The 14,268-nt window shown below is 42.8% G+C and overlaps 1 protein-coding gene across 1 annotated transcript; it reads left to right on the plus strand.

Annotated features, from left to right (window-relative positions):
- Positions 1 to 215: 215 nt before the first annotated feature.
- On the plus strand, positions 216 to 13,665 carry LOC123410615 (MORC family CW-type zinc finger protein 3-like). The gene is made up of 18 exons (XM_045103558.1): positions 216 to 391; positions 2,039 to 2,096; positions 2,999 to 3,080; positions 3,695 to 3,845; positions 4,585 to 4,729; positions 5,077 to 5,359; positions 6,217 to 6,400; positions 8,037 to 8,138; positions 8,211 to 8,546; positions 8,794 to 8,877; positions 8,978 to 9,136; positions 9,659 to 9,742; positions 9,824 to 9,961; positions 10,612 to 10,724; positions 11,826 to 12,018; positions 12,109 to 12,178; positions 13,118 to 13,234; positions 13,393 to 13,665. The coding sequence occupies exons 1-17, from the start codon at positions 389 to 391 to the stop codon at positions 13,213 to 13,215; spliced, it is 2,283 nt and encodes a 760-aa protein (XP_044959493.1). The 5' UTR covers positions 216 to 388; the 3' UTR covers positions 13,216 to 13,234; positions 13,393 to 13,665.
- Positions 13,666 to 14,268: the final 603 nt, after the last annotated feature.

The raw sequence follows: 14,268 nt of genomic DNA on the forward strand, positions 1-14,268 counted from the left end.
GCACGCCCACACCTGAACCGATCGCGACAACAAGAGACGCGACGAAAGGAAAGATACGATCCTTCTCCGCCGAGGCGAATGAAAGCACGCACGCACGGACGCCCCGGCCCCCACATCGGCCGAAACGGAGACGCCCAACACCAGGGGGGGCATATCGGTCATTCCAGCAGCCGTCATCATCATCGGCATCACAGTAGAGCGGCGCAATCAACACACCGGGGGTTTTAGCGAGGCAACCGTTCCGTCTTCCTCTGCTCCCTCCCCGTGTTTACCAGCACTAAACAGGCCGCACCCACCACCCCCGTCCTCCTCGCCCCGAGCCCGGCCCGCGACCTCCTCAACGCCGCCGCCGCCGCCGCCGCCGGAACCCGCTCCCGCCGCGTCGCCAATGGTAATGCCTCGGTAACTAAGAGCCCTCGCTCCGCTCCGCTCCCCCCCCTCCCTCGACCCGCGCCGCGATCCCCGCCGCGGATTCCGCGGGGCGTCAGCGCCGACCGCGGTCCGCCGCGGGGTTATCGTTGCGCGACGGTGCGTGCGTGCGGCGCTACTCTCCTGGTCCTAGGGGTTGGTTGGGTAGTTCGTGGGCGGTTGGGGTTTGGGCGTTTGGGTTTTTGAGACGAAGCGGGTGCTCCGCGCCGTTTGTGCGGTGCTCGACGGCCGATGCGCGACTCGCGTGCTCTGCAAAGAGATTCCGGGTTCCTTGCTCGCGTAGTGTTTCATGCGTCCCCGCGGCATGATTTTTTTCCTTGCCTTTTTGTCTCGGCCAAAACAAGACAAAAAGGAATGGGGGCTCCTGTGCATTAAATTCCCTCTCGTCCCCGAGCTCTTTTCTGGTTCTTTGAAAAATACCTTTTCCGGCAAATTGGTCTTCGCTTCTCCAGGGCCCGCACGGGAGGGATGATAATCACGGGCACCACAAACTTGCGTGCTCCCAATTTGTGTGCTCTGCTCACTTGCTTTCTTCACTTTGTGTGGAAATGCCTACTTGAGACAGGGAATGGTTTTAATTATGTTAATTATTAAGCGATGGTCTTTGCCTTGTGTGCTTCGGGGTTTGAATCGAAGCATGAACCTGCTTTTGGTTGTGAATCTTGAGTATTTTCATCCTGATCTTGTTATGCGTGGAATTGGATAATTATCTTTAGTTGCATGATAGGGGCTTTATTCATGGCCTTGGTGCTGTATTTGGTTATTTTGTTGCATCTTAGTTCCAATCATTTGGAGGTATATGGTGCTATTATGTTGAAGCTTGGGCTCAGTTATGTATTTGGCATTAGTGTGTGTATGGTATTTTGGCCTTTGGGGCTTTCGTCTGCCAGGTCTTAGACAAGATGGTTCGCTTGTATCATCCGTGTTCCTTGCGGAATACAATATAGGAATCATTGTGTTACTTGGCAGCGTTGCTTTCCCATGTTATTAGAAGGATAATCATCTAGTTCCCCTGCTGCCTTATCTAGAAAGAGTAGTTTGGCTGTGCGCATCCTCGAGCCACGGGCCCAGAGTTGAACTGGTTGCACATGAAAAGGTTCCATTATGTGAAAATCTAAAAAGAGTAACTATGCTGCATCTGGGCAACTAATAATGCTTAGGAGTGGCTGTCCACGTGCTTCGTTTGATCGTTTCTTACTAGGACTTTTTTGTGGTGCAATTTGTGGATATGGGATCACTTTCTTTCATCTATTTGTATGCTTAACAATGACCCATTATTATTACTTCAGAATTTTTATGAGTATGTATGCTCTGTTCATGCTCTTAACTGTCTGCTCTTAGGTAGGAATGAGACATCCCCGCAGATTAATGCGGACTGCACCCCAGCAGAGTCTCCGTGGGGATTTGAACGCGGGTGGCCGGGTTCAACGACCTGAACACCAGCCACTGAGCTAGCCCTAAGTTCTCACTTTGTGGTTTACTTGTATTGTTGTGTTTAACTTCATGGGCAGCATAGGCTTGACTGTAGTCTGGGCGTATGTGCATTAACATACCGCTTTGAAAACAATTAGATATGAACTTTTAATCTAATGTGTGTTGCTGTTTCTAGGAGGCGAAGGAATGTGTGGAAGGGATTGATTTGAATGAGCCACCACACAAAAACCGAGGTACGACTGTTGAGGTTATAATGAACGATGGATCCTTTTGTAGATTCGATCTTACTTAGAGAAGTTGAGAAAAATTGACCAACCCCACATGATGTTGTACTATTTGAACTTGATATACTTCAAAGTCACACCTGTACTTTTATTTTTTGATAGTCTACCACCTATAATACTAAGTGCATACTGACTGTTGTGGTTGTATACTTTTAGTAGCTTACCCATGGATAATAAACTTGGATAATAGCTCATGTTAACACATGCTAGTTGCCTAATTTATTCATTACTAACTTATGATTTTCCGAAGGTAGCTGTAAAAAGCGAGCAAAACCTGAAAATAGAAGTTAGCAGGTATTAATTTGTACAGATTCAGAATTTCAGATAGAGAGATGATTTTTAGTCTAAGTAGAATTAGTCCGGAGTTTAAGGGGTGAGAATCTGCAAATCTATAGTGTGGATTGATGGAGTTCAAAACTTATACTCCCTCCGTCCCAAAATTCTTGTCTTAAGTTTGTCTAGAAACGGATGTATCTAAATACTACAACGTGACTAGATACATTCATATCTAGACAAATCTAAGACAAGAATTTTGGGACGGAGGGAGTATTAAATAACATCAACATATGTATCCAGTTTTTTTTTTACTTGAGCTCAACATCTCCTATTATGAATAAATTTTGGTTTTTGCTGCTTTTTGCTTTTTCATTGGAATATGTCATACTGTGTGTGCTACTCCCTCCGTCCCAAAATTATTGTCTTGGATTTGTCTAGATATGGATGAATCTAGTCACTTGTTAGTATCTAGATGCATCCATATCTAGAAAAATCTAAGACAAGAATTTTGGGACGGAGGGAATACAATATAAGTGCTCCAAAACTTCCATGAAGTGCGTATTTTCTTATGGTAGGTGTCAGGTTGAGCCATGTACTGCTGCAAAAGGATTGTAAGAATATATGCCGCACAAAAGCTTGTGATGTTTCAATAGAATTGTAAGTTGACCTTAATTTTCTTGACTGGTTACTCTCGTGTGTACTTTGTATACTAGCTTGGATCAAAATTATTCATGTTTTCTGTAGCATATTGTTGCTGACGAGTCAATTTATAGTTTACACTGTTGATGGGTGGGCTTTCCACTGCTGTTACAAAGCGACTGCGGTCATGATCATGTTTAACACTAGCCGCATCCACTCAAAAGTTTGCTTGGATACACAATTATCAGATCCAATTCTTCCAGCTCATATCAAAGCGTATCCAAACAGGCTCTGGGTGAAGTTATGACTCGCCAAATTAAGAAGCTAGTTATTGCACAGGAGAACATATACACCCCCCCTCCCCCCCAACCCGCGCGCACATGCCTTGTTAACATATTACAACGATCCAACCTCTAATAATTACAATTATGATACCCCTGGTTTTGTGAAATATACAAACCTATTGAACTAGGTATCCCAAGGAAATGTAAGCAGAGCAAAAGGGAGTTTTTTTTTTCAAAATTACTGTGGGAGCACTCTCTTTTACATGTTTTTTTTCCCGCTTGGCAGAAGGTTGTACCGGCATTCTATGATGTCAGAACACTAGAATAATTTTATGCTTTCCTTTACAGGCCCTCTCTTTGGTCAATTAGTAATTTTGTGTCAAGTAAGGTATACGAGCTGAATAATTTCACGAAATTTTCACTGTATCCTGATCCAGAAGATGCTCGCCAGAGTAGTGAATGGGGAAAGTTTATGCATTTCCTTTGGCACAATCAGAGGGTAAATATATTTTTCCACTTCATGGGTATTCAGTTATTTACTCATTATCACTATGGGAGATACAATATAGGCTCTATTTTCTATCTTCAAATTACTGTTTGAAAAATGGGGATGTGGATGGTGGAGAAGGGCGGACACTATATTTCAACACCCCACTCATGTCTTATACATGGGGCCGATGTAGGCTGCATTTTTTTTTCCAATAGTGCGTTGACCGGGTCTTCAGCTCGAGACCTCTTGGCTCTGTTGGATGCACTAGTAAGTTCACCCAAAAGAATGAACTGCCAGAGAAGGGCTGGCAATATATTTCAACAGTTACCATCCTGAAATATTACACTTCTATTAGCAGGGTGTAGCTACTGGATAGCTAGAGGCGTTAGGCATGGGTTAAAGTAACAGGAGCGGTTGAGACAGGAAAGTAATGAAGGTGTGAGAAAGAGGGATGCACCAGCCAGTTCACCCAAATGAACTGCCAGAGAAGGGCTGGGCAATATATTACTGGATAGCTAGAGGCGTTAGGCACGAGTTAAAGTAACAGGAGCGGTTGAGACAGAAAATAATGAAGGTGTGAGAAAGAGGGATGCAATACTGTTAGTAATGTTTAGTTTTCAATAGAATTGTGGCAAGGTTTTTGTAGCCTGCAAGTTGAGCAGTTTGTATGTATTTTAATGCAATCCACTAGCTTTATTTTGTTGCCTGTTAAGTGAAGGCCCTTGTTCTTTTCTTTTTTATCTTGTAGGCTGGTATTGTTAGACATGGGTCCTTCACCTTCCACATTCTTCCTGCTCAATCTGAAGAACGCCCTAACTACTCACATGCTGTGATCTTGTATGAGACTGAACAAAAAGATGCTGTAATCTGCAAAAGGAGGACGGGAATATCTGGTGAGAGTTTTGCTATATTACTTGAACAATAATGTATTGCTTGGGTTGTTCACTATTAGTCCTTCATGAGTATATATTTTAGTCAGCCTGCTGTACTGTTTGTTTTCTTACTAGGGGAGGCTGACATCATGTCATTTCTTAAGAGTCGCATCTGCTGAGCTTTAGTTTTAGATTCTTTATGTGGATCTTTACTTCATGTTGTTGAGGCAAATTCTATACTTCTATCTATAGTTGGAGCTGAAGCTGTGCATCATCTTATGCCATTGTTTGCTATTAGCTACTCCCTACTACTGATCTGAATTGTTTTTTCTTATCAACTGTTTTTCACTTATTTGATGTTCCACCAGAGAAATCCAACAAAACCGAGGAGATCTGTGATAGTGTACCCAATCCAAGAGGGCTGAATGCTTCACATATACACCATGATCCAGAATCCTCACCATGTGAATCTGTTGAAGATGGTAATAGAATTTCAGATTCATTAGTGAAAAGGGGAACATCTACTCTCAGAAGAAATTTTGTCAGCACAGACCCTACTTATCTCCGCACACTCAGTCAGACACATGCTGGCTGGATCTTTGGAGCAATAGCAGAGCTCATTGACAACTCCAGAGATGCTGGTGCATCCAGGTACCTACATGACTTGAACATGCTAAACTCAGAAATTATTTTTGATTATTTTTAATATTATTTTTAGGGACAGTCGGTCAACCCAGGTGATATATCATGTTGCATTATGTAACCTTAGTTATTCAAGATGTTATCTAGTAATTTTGGTATAGATATTTCAATGTCTCCAAGGAAGAGGTTTTCAACCTTTTAATATCTTCAAAAATAATAAGTGAAAAACCACACATGTAAAGCCACCGCTGTGCCAATCTAAGCCTTATTTTTACTGTATGATTATGCTTCTCTTCCAGGTGAATATGTACAAAATATGCTGCTTTTATTTGTAATTAAAATTAATGTCACCTATACGTTTTCTGAACATTCCTCACTGAGAGATAGCATTTGACATATTTGGAGCTATTCCTGCGGAAATGCAATTCGGCTCCAAATGCTACTTGCAAATTTTGAGACAAAAAAAAGGTTTGAAATGAAAAAAAAATCAAGACAAAATTTGTTTGTGTACTTTGTCACATCCAAATGCTACTTGCAAATTTTGAGACAAAAAGATAAAACATTTTGGCTTGTGCAAAAAAAACAAATTGAACACCAAAAGTTACCCCAAAATGTCACCCTAAATTTGTCTTTTTTGCTGACGAAACACCGCTGCTCCTTACCGCACGAAAATTGTCATGCATGTTTGCGACACTAATACAATCATCTACAAAAAATTTCAGATTTTTTGAAAACATTTACTATTTTTTTTCGTGGTACTGTTCATCCGGGTGCATATGCACCTGGGAGCCAAAACACCTCTCCCCTATTCCTGTTGTTTTATTGCATTCACTGCTTATTCTTGTTGTCCTCCATCCTTCTGCAAGGTTGGATATTTTCATCCAAACTATGTTTTCGAAGAAAGCAGCAGGCAAAGTTCCTGTTTTATCTGTGATTGATGATGGGCGTGGCATGACTTACCCTGAAATGATGAGAATGATCTCATTTGGTCATAAACGACCAAATGAACATTGCAGTGATCAGATTGGGAGGTTTGGAATTGGATTTAAGGTAAATATCTATCATAAAAACAGTTGTAGAAGGTCTGTCTGCATAATACTTGATTCCCCTCTTCTTTATACTGTCTTCTGTTTGTCATTATTGATGTAGTCTGTGTTATGAATTACCTTTAAATAAGTCACTAAATCTGCAACATCAACTCTTCCGATTTATTTGAAATGTGGGACTGAAATATGTCTGTCATGATGATAGCTTCATACTTCTCTTGCTTATAATGCACTATTAAGACGTGTAATGTTGCTGAGTAAATGAAGTATTGTTTGCCTGTTACTAAATATACTTCCAAGCATGTGTTCTTTTGCATATTATATTGTGACTAGTAGATGAAGCTTAACATGGTAGCAGAGCCCAAGGTCTTGAGTTCAAGTCCTGGCTTGCGCAATTTATCCCGTGTTGACTTCCTGCATCACACGTCAGAGGGGGTGTTGAAGTGTATTTGTGGATTGCCTTAGCCCTTTCCATCAATTCGGACTTTTGGTTGCGCTGGCTAGTGCATGAAGCTTAACAGCTGCTACAGTCATTCATTAGTACTGTCAGATAGGTTGTCCTGTGCAATGCTATTATGCTAGTGCTATTATGTTTAAGGGCCAGTTCTTTTGAGGTATAGCTTATGCATAAGCTGCGATAGGAATAAGCCTCCAAGAAGCTGCCGTGGAAATAAGCCCTTGAGAATAAGCCATCCAGTTCTTTTTAGGCTAGGTCGTTTTACCTATGTCTGCATACATCTGGACGAATACCTTGCGGGCAAACTTGCGGACTCCAGATCTGGGCCAGTGAGTGGCCGATGCAAGCTTGACGGAGATGCATGGGAAAGGCGAGCTCGCCGGCGTTCCTTCCGATGGCCGGACGGACAAGAGGAACATAGAAAAGGGAGGATGCTCGGAGGCCAGAGTGGCGTCGGCGACCAAAGGGTTCCTACAGAGGTGGAGCTTCGAGCGCCGCGACGACGGTGCCAGAGCGCCGGGTTGCGGCGGGGAGGGGCTAGCTCCGTATGTGTCGTTGTTGTCAGGACGCGCCGGGAAGGTGAGCGAGCGGCGACAGGGGGGCATGCAGCGGCGGAACCCTTCACCAAGGGAACTGGCGAGGGCGGCTCGAGGGGTGGCGGCGGTGAAACCCTTCGTCGAGGGGGCTGGCGAGCACGGCTTGAGCGCGGCCGCGGCAGATCGAAGAGTGGCGGCAACAAGACCCTATCCTTTCTGTTCTGGTCACGCACGGGGGCTTGGCTTCTGCAGGAAGCTGGTCTACCCCCAGCTTATTTCCATTGTGAAGGAAGCAGGGATGGAAATAAGTTAAGCCCAACACCCCAATTCCAGTTCTTTTGGGCTTTTGGCTTAATCTGGCAATAAGCTGAAATAAGCTGCAAAAGAACTGGCCCTAACTTGACCGCGCAAGGAATGAATGCCGTAATGATTAGTTGCTACTTGAAAGCTGTTGTTTGCACTGATAGGAAATGTTCTACAGGAACCATAGCATCTGCCCTCTGCATTGTTTTACCCCTAGATTTATTGAGGTTAAACCATACCCCTTCAGCCTTTGCTTGTGCTCTAAATACTTAATCACATTTTGCAACTACATGCTTTATGCATGTCTGCGGTCGTCCTCAATCAAATTTGGTGCTGTTTTGTAGACTGGTGCAATGAAACTTGGGAAAGATGCAATTGTGCTTACCCAAACTTCAACTTCCAGATCAGTGTCCTTTCTATCCCAGTCTTTTAATGAAAACAAAGATGTAAGCAGTGCTCTACTTTTTTACTCCTTGTTTACTATCATGTTAAGGTTATAATAGTTTGATTTGCTACAGAATCTTGAGATCCCTGTGGTGACCTATCGCAAGGAAGGACAATACATGGAAGTTGATTTGAGTGTCCAGTCTGAAGCTACTGCAGAATATAACCTGAAAGCTATCAAGGAATTCTCTCCCTTTAATGAGTATTTCATCGGAGAAAAGCTAGGTTTATTTGGTGAAGAGGGTACTGGAACACAGATTTATATATGGAATTTAGATAGGTGGGGTAAAAACTACACCTTGGACTGGAATTCAGGGAGGACTGATGAAAACCCCATTGACCAAGGTCGTGGAGACATATTAATCCGGTCAAAAAGAGTCAGATCACGTCCAGGACAAACAAGTAAACAGGTGTGTGTTGTACTTTTGCTTTTGACACAAGAGATGAACTTCTAGGCTCAGTTCAACATAAATGAATTTCATATTTATAGCTGTAAAGTTGATATTTGGGAGCTTGTAATGCCATGCATGACTTTGTGATGTCGAACTTAGTCTTCTTAATTTTGTTTTTCTGGTTCATTCTGTCTGCATGCCTTTGCTTTATGGAGATACTAAAAACGTGGTATGACTTGACTTGTTGATTAATTATACTATGTAGGTCCCATTGGACTATTCACTTCACTCTTATCTGGAAGTTATCTTCCGGAATCCTCGAATGAAAATCACAGTGCAAGGGTCTCAGGTAAATGCACATGTCATATAAATGTTGGTTTCCATGTGATATTCTCCCATCTTTATGTTGGGCACAGTATATTCCTGTTTACAGTTTATGTTGTTTCTAGGTCAAAGCGCGCCCTTTGGACAAGAGCCTTAATACGACTTCAGTGATTTCTGGTGACATTGCGGGAAGGACCATTGAGTTGACTATTGGAATGAGCAAATTAGAATGGGAAAGAACGAACTGTGGGGTTTTCTTGTATTGGCGTGGTCGACTAATAGAGGTGGGATTAGCTTACATTGTATTCCCTCCGTCCCAAAATAAGTGACTCAAAAGTGACTCAACTTTGCACTAACTTTAGTACAAAGTTGAGTCATTTTTAAGTCACTTATTTTGGGACGGAGGGAGTATTAAATGACTAACTTGATCATCTTCAGCTAGATATATATGACTGTTTGTCCAGCCACCTTTTTTGCCTGCTTTTACTCTATTAGAGTACACTTATTTTTGCATTGCATGCTTGGGTCGGTAGGTGTGGAGTTAACCCCGTGTGTGTTGAACATTGAAAACTATATTGAATGTAATAGCTAGCTGCAGGAACTAGTTTGAGCTTTTTCATGTTCAGTGTATTAGTTTTACCTTACAAACAATAAATGTTTGTTTCGTTTCAGGAAGCCGTTTGCACCTTAAACAATTTAACATGTATTTTACACTTTACAGTATTTCCATACCTTCAGTGTGAATATTCTTTGCCTCTACACATGTGCATGCTTTTCTAACATTTTGTTTTGTGTTCTCTTCTCAGTCTTACAAACGAGTTGGAGGTCAAATGCATAATGCTGACACGGGACGTGGAGTAATAGGAGTTGCAGATATCACAGAACTCGTTGTATGGTTCATTATCTTGGCTTTGGTAGGGATGCTGTTCAGTTTCATCTTGTTTGAATAAACTTCTCCATTTATCCTGCAGGATGATGAAGATGGAAATTCATGGGTTCTTAACAGCAAACAAGGGTTTCAAGATTGTGAAATGTATGCTGAGCTGGAGGAATGGTTGGGTAGCAGTATGGATGAATACTGGGAAACAAATTTTGACAATGTAGAATTGGTATGAATTTAGACATAGTCTATTGGGAAATATCTTGTCAAGAACTGCTTTATGAAATATTTTTGCATTGGATTTTGGCAAGAGACAAGTAGATAGCAGCACTACAACATCGATAGATTTGGACATAACTGGTCATACATTTGTTGAGAAAAAATACTATCTGTTTCATTATGCATCTATTTGATAACTCTTATAGGAAAATGTTAAACCATAGAGAGTAGGAATGGAAATATGGTAGACTTTCAACGATGTGAAGTCCCCATCTTCTACCATCATGGTATGTAGACAATCAAATAATTTTAGTTATTATGAGTTGGAAAGCTACTTACCTTCTGTAACTATATATGGTGATGGACGTACAGATATCGGTGTGATGTATGCCCCTTCTCTTTGCAGAATATATGTACTTCAATATGGAGAACATATTTTACATGTATATAATCAATCATGCTGCTAGGGATGTAGTAGTGGGGGCAAGAGATCGGGGTTGCTCTTCAATCCTTGTTTCTGTTAGTGATCAGGAGCCAAATGTTTATTATCCAAGAACTAAGTTATGATGGTGGTACCTTTAAGGTTTACCTGTACAATTCTGGAAGAGTACGCTTGCTGTATTTAGAAGTGTTACTCACTCTACAACTTTCTTTATCCAGGAAAAAGCGGCCGGCCGCTGCAAGCCTGATCATGAATGGGTTCAATGTTATGGCTGTCGTAAATGGAGATTGCTGACTACCGGCTTTGATACGGAGTCTCTACCAGATCAATGGTTTGTATCAGGCAATCATACCCAACATCATACAGGATAAGCTATTTTTGTACCGTCTACAGGATAAGCTTAGTTAATGAACTGTACTGATTTTATACTTCTAAAGGAATTCTTTTGAGTGTCCCCAATTATAGCCGGGCAAAGTTTTTTTTTTCTAACGGAGGCAAAAGCTTTGCCTCATCCATTAAATAAGGGAGAATAGAGTTTGTTACATGCCACCAAGATACACGACATGCGGGCAAAGTTTGGAGCCTGCAGTTTGCAACAATATCAATTGTACTTTCCTGACTAGGAGGATTTGACTTCTATGACCAGGATTTGACTCTACAAAATAAATAAATTCATAGGGTTCATCCAGGACCCTAAGCCCTAAACCTGGTAGCATGTATATTATTTTTATTTCTATTCATACAAGAAAAATCTTATAATGAATATTATAAACCTGGTAGCATGTACTCCCTCCGTCCCAAAATAAGTGACTCAACTTTGTACTAACTCTAGTACAAAGTTAGTACAAAGTTGAGTCACTTATTTTGAGACAGAGGGAATATATTATAAACCTGGTAACTCAGTATTCAGTAGCAAATCTCAAACACATAATGAATAAAAATTCAGTAACATGCCAGTTTGACTTTCTATGCTAACCAATTACTGTTCAAACTTCAGTCCAAGTTTAAAATTTCCAGTTTCTTGTTGGAACTGCAAACTAGAATGAAAAATAGAGTTCAAAAACATGAAAATAATAAGTTTCATGTCAATCATGTCTGACACAACACTAGGAATAACTATTTTACACTCACGTATCATGATTATTGTTTTTGGAGTGTCTTCGTGACTACATCTTGCTGGTTCATCATGTGCTTACTGGATGATTGTTCATAATGCATTTAAATTTTGTAATCATCAGCTAATAATATTTGTGTCAAGATTCAGAACTTTATTCACTAATAAGTTCAAATAGTATGCTTGTATCATCACAATTCTAAGGCTTTAAGAAACATACAGTAACTTAAATATCTTGGTTCTGTAAAATTTATATACGGGATAGCCTCTTTCCTTATTTTCTTTCGACAGGTCTGAAGTTGACACCTGAAATTTCAGGTTTTGCTTGATGCCACCCTTCAATGGGAAATGTACGATACCAGAGCAACAAATGGGCCATGGTTCCATAACCATAGGTGAGAAAAGATCCGGTAATGTTGGCCGCAATAGGATTACTCAGCGGGAAGCTACAGCTAAGGTTGATTCATACAAAATAGGGAACAATGAGTTCAGTCAGGATGAAGATGTGAAGGTAACTACAAATCTAAGGATTATATGCATGCCATATTTTTTGAAGGTCAATTCATGAGAAGTAAATAACTTAATTGTGTTGTGTGCGCAGAATGTAAAGCTAATCCCAACAATTGTCAACAAGCGAAAGAACACTTCCAACGGCGCGAACAGCATCGAAGGTATGCATATGCTGTGTAGAGAAAATAGAAACCGAAATGGAAACACTGGGAAGTAACAAGAGTAGGGAAAACCTCTAAACTTATCATCTGACTTCCTTAGAGCATCTCTAGTGGATGGTGTATATGGAGGTGGATGGTAAATATACACGTTGATAGCAGAAAAATGCCTCCCAGTGGAACGTGTATACGGGCGTGGAAGTTATACACGTCCATCCACGAGGCTACTCGTCGTGCAAATAACCACGACGCAGCCACGCTCGTGGCGCTGTGCGTGCAGGCGGGCTGGCTGGCGGCGGCGCTGTGCGGGCGGCGGGGCGACGCTGCGGGTTGCGGGGCGGCGGCGGGGCGAGGTGCGGGGCAGCGGCGGGGCGGGGTGCGGGGCGGCGGCGGTGCGGGGCGGGCTGCTGGCGGGGTGCGGGCGGGCTGGCGGTGGCGCGGGGCGGCGGCGGGGCGAGGTGCGGGGCAGCGGCGGGGCGGGGTGCGGGGCGGCGGCGGTGCGGGGCGGGCTGCTGGCGGGGTGCGGGCGGGCTGGCGGTGGCGCTGTGCGGGCGGCGGGGCGGGGATGCGGGGCGGCGGCGGGGCGGGGTGCGGGGCGGGGGGCGGGCGGGTTGGCGGTGGCGCTGTGCGGGCGGCGGGGCGGGGCTGCGGGGTGCGGGGGCGGCGGCGGGGCGGGGTGCGGGGCGGCGGCGGGGCGTGCTGTTGGCGGGCGACGGTGTGTGCGGGCGGGCGGCGCTGCGTGCGTGCGAGATGCAGGGGCGAGATGCAGGGCGAGATTTTTGCACGTCCTGATTTCCACGTCGTGTATACACGTTCCACTGAAAAATTGAGAGGTGTAAAATTTAACAAGGTGTATATGGACGTGTATATGAAGATATACACGTCTAAATTTACACGTTCCACTAGAGATGCTCTTACATGCACTACCTATGGGCTTGCCAGATGATTTGGATGGCAATTCCTCGCAAACCGAGTCTGTTGCCCCTCTCCATGTTTTGAAGAGGATACGGAGGGGTGGTGCAAGAAGTTGCAAGACGTGATGATGAATGACAATGCACGGTAAACTGTTGGGTTTTTGTTCATCTTTCTGCAACCGAGACTTTTATAACATTATGTGCAAAGTCATTTTACTCGTATCCTTTTCTCTGGATTTTGGTCAACTTGCAACTCTCTTGTGTTTTTATCTGCCTCGTGCCCCTGATAATTTTTTTTTACAGCCAGCAAAGTTTCCTTCTTGGAAGTGTTCCTGGCGTGCTGCAGCAGTTAGATGATGATCGTTCGGCGTAAACAAACTCCAGTAGTTAACCAAATTCGGTTTTGCTTTGTTATGTTATAACTCCCGTCGCATTCATGGTTGTGCAAGTATATTCACACAGTGGGCCAAGTCGGTTTGGCATATTGGCCAAGTCGGTTTGGCATATTGTCCGAAAAGCTACAGAGAGTGATGTCTCTGCAACTGCAACAGTCATGAGGGAATTCTGAACTTTTAAGTTTTTGTGTTTGCTATTAGCAAGTTGCCTAAATTTGTAAGAGACAATATCCAGAATACCACTATGAGAAACCAAACTTGCCAAAATACCACTACAAAAAAGAACCTCCCAATATAACATTGTCTTCTTTGTTTTCATAGGCAGAATAACACTTCTGTTAATTGTCAATTCTTTTTTGTTAATCAAACCGTTAGGAACCTCTCAGATTTTCACATATTCCAAAATTACCCCCAGGAGGTTAACCCTATCATTTCTCATCGTGAGCTCCCATCCTTCCCATTTTTTGCTATTTATCTTGATCAAATAGAAGGGAAAATTCGAACTAGGCAAAACACCTCCAAAAGTGAAAAAAAAGATAAAACAACTTTCTTATTGTCAAGAAGTAAGAGTTATCATCCTAGGAAACCGCCGGGAAATAGAAAATTTGGAATCGGCTTTTCTTTTGTGCTAAAAAAAACTTGAGGCCTTTTCCCTTATTATATGGCATATCCATACTTTAATGACCTAGTGCATGATCGGAAAATGTCTCAGGCTCAAGTGATACACTGAAGCGATGAGACCTTGAAAGCAACTTGGGAAAGTTTTTGGTGACAAGCGAGGAGA

This window comes from Hordeum vulgare, chromosome 7H (genome assembly GCF_904849725.1).
Source record: "Hordeum vulgare subsp. vulgare chromosome 7H, MorexV3_pseudomolecules_assembly, whole genome shotgun sequence".
Classification (NCBI taxonomy): domain Eukaryota; kingdom Viridiplantae; phylum Streptophyta; class Magnoliopsida; order Poales; family Poaceae; genus Hordeum; species Hordeum vulgare.

Bases quoted from the DNA above. Each gene is read 5' to 3' on its own strand.
- LOC123410615 (XM_045103558.1), top strand. The intron at 8,547-8,793 runs GTGTGTGTTGTA...TATACTATGTAG, and splicing joins CAGGACAAACAAGTAAACAG to GTCCCATTGGACTATTCACT. The intron at 9,743-9,823 runs GTATGGTTCATT...TTTATCCTGCAG, and splicing joins CAGATATCACAGAACTCGTT to GATGATGAAGATGGAAATTC.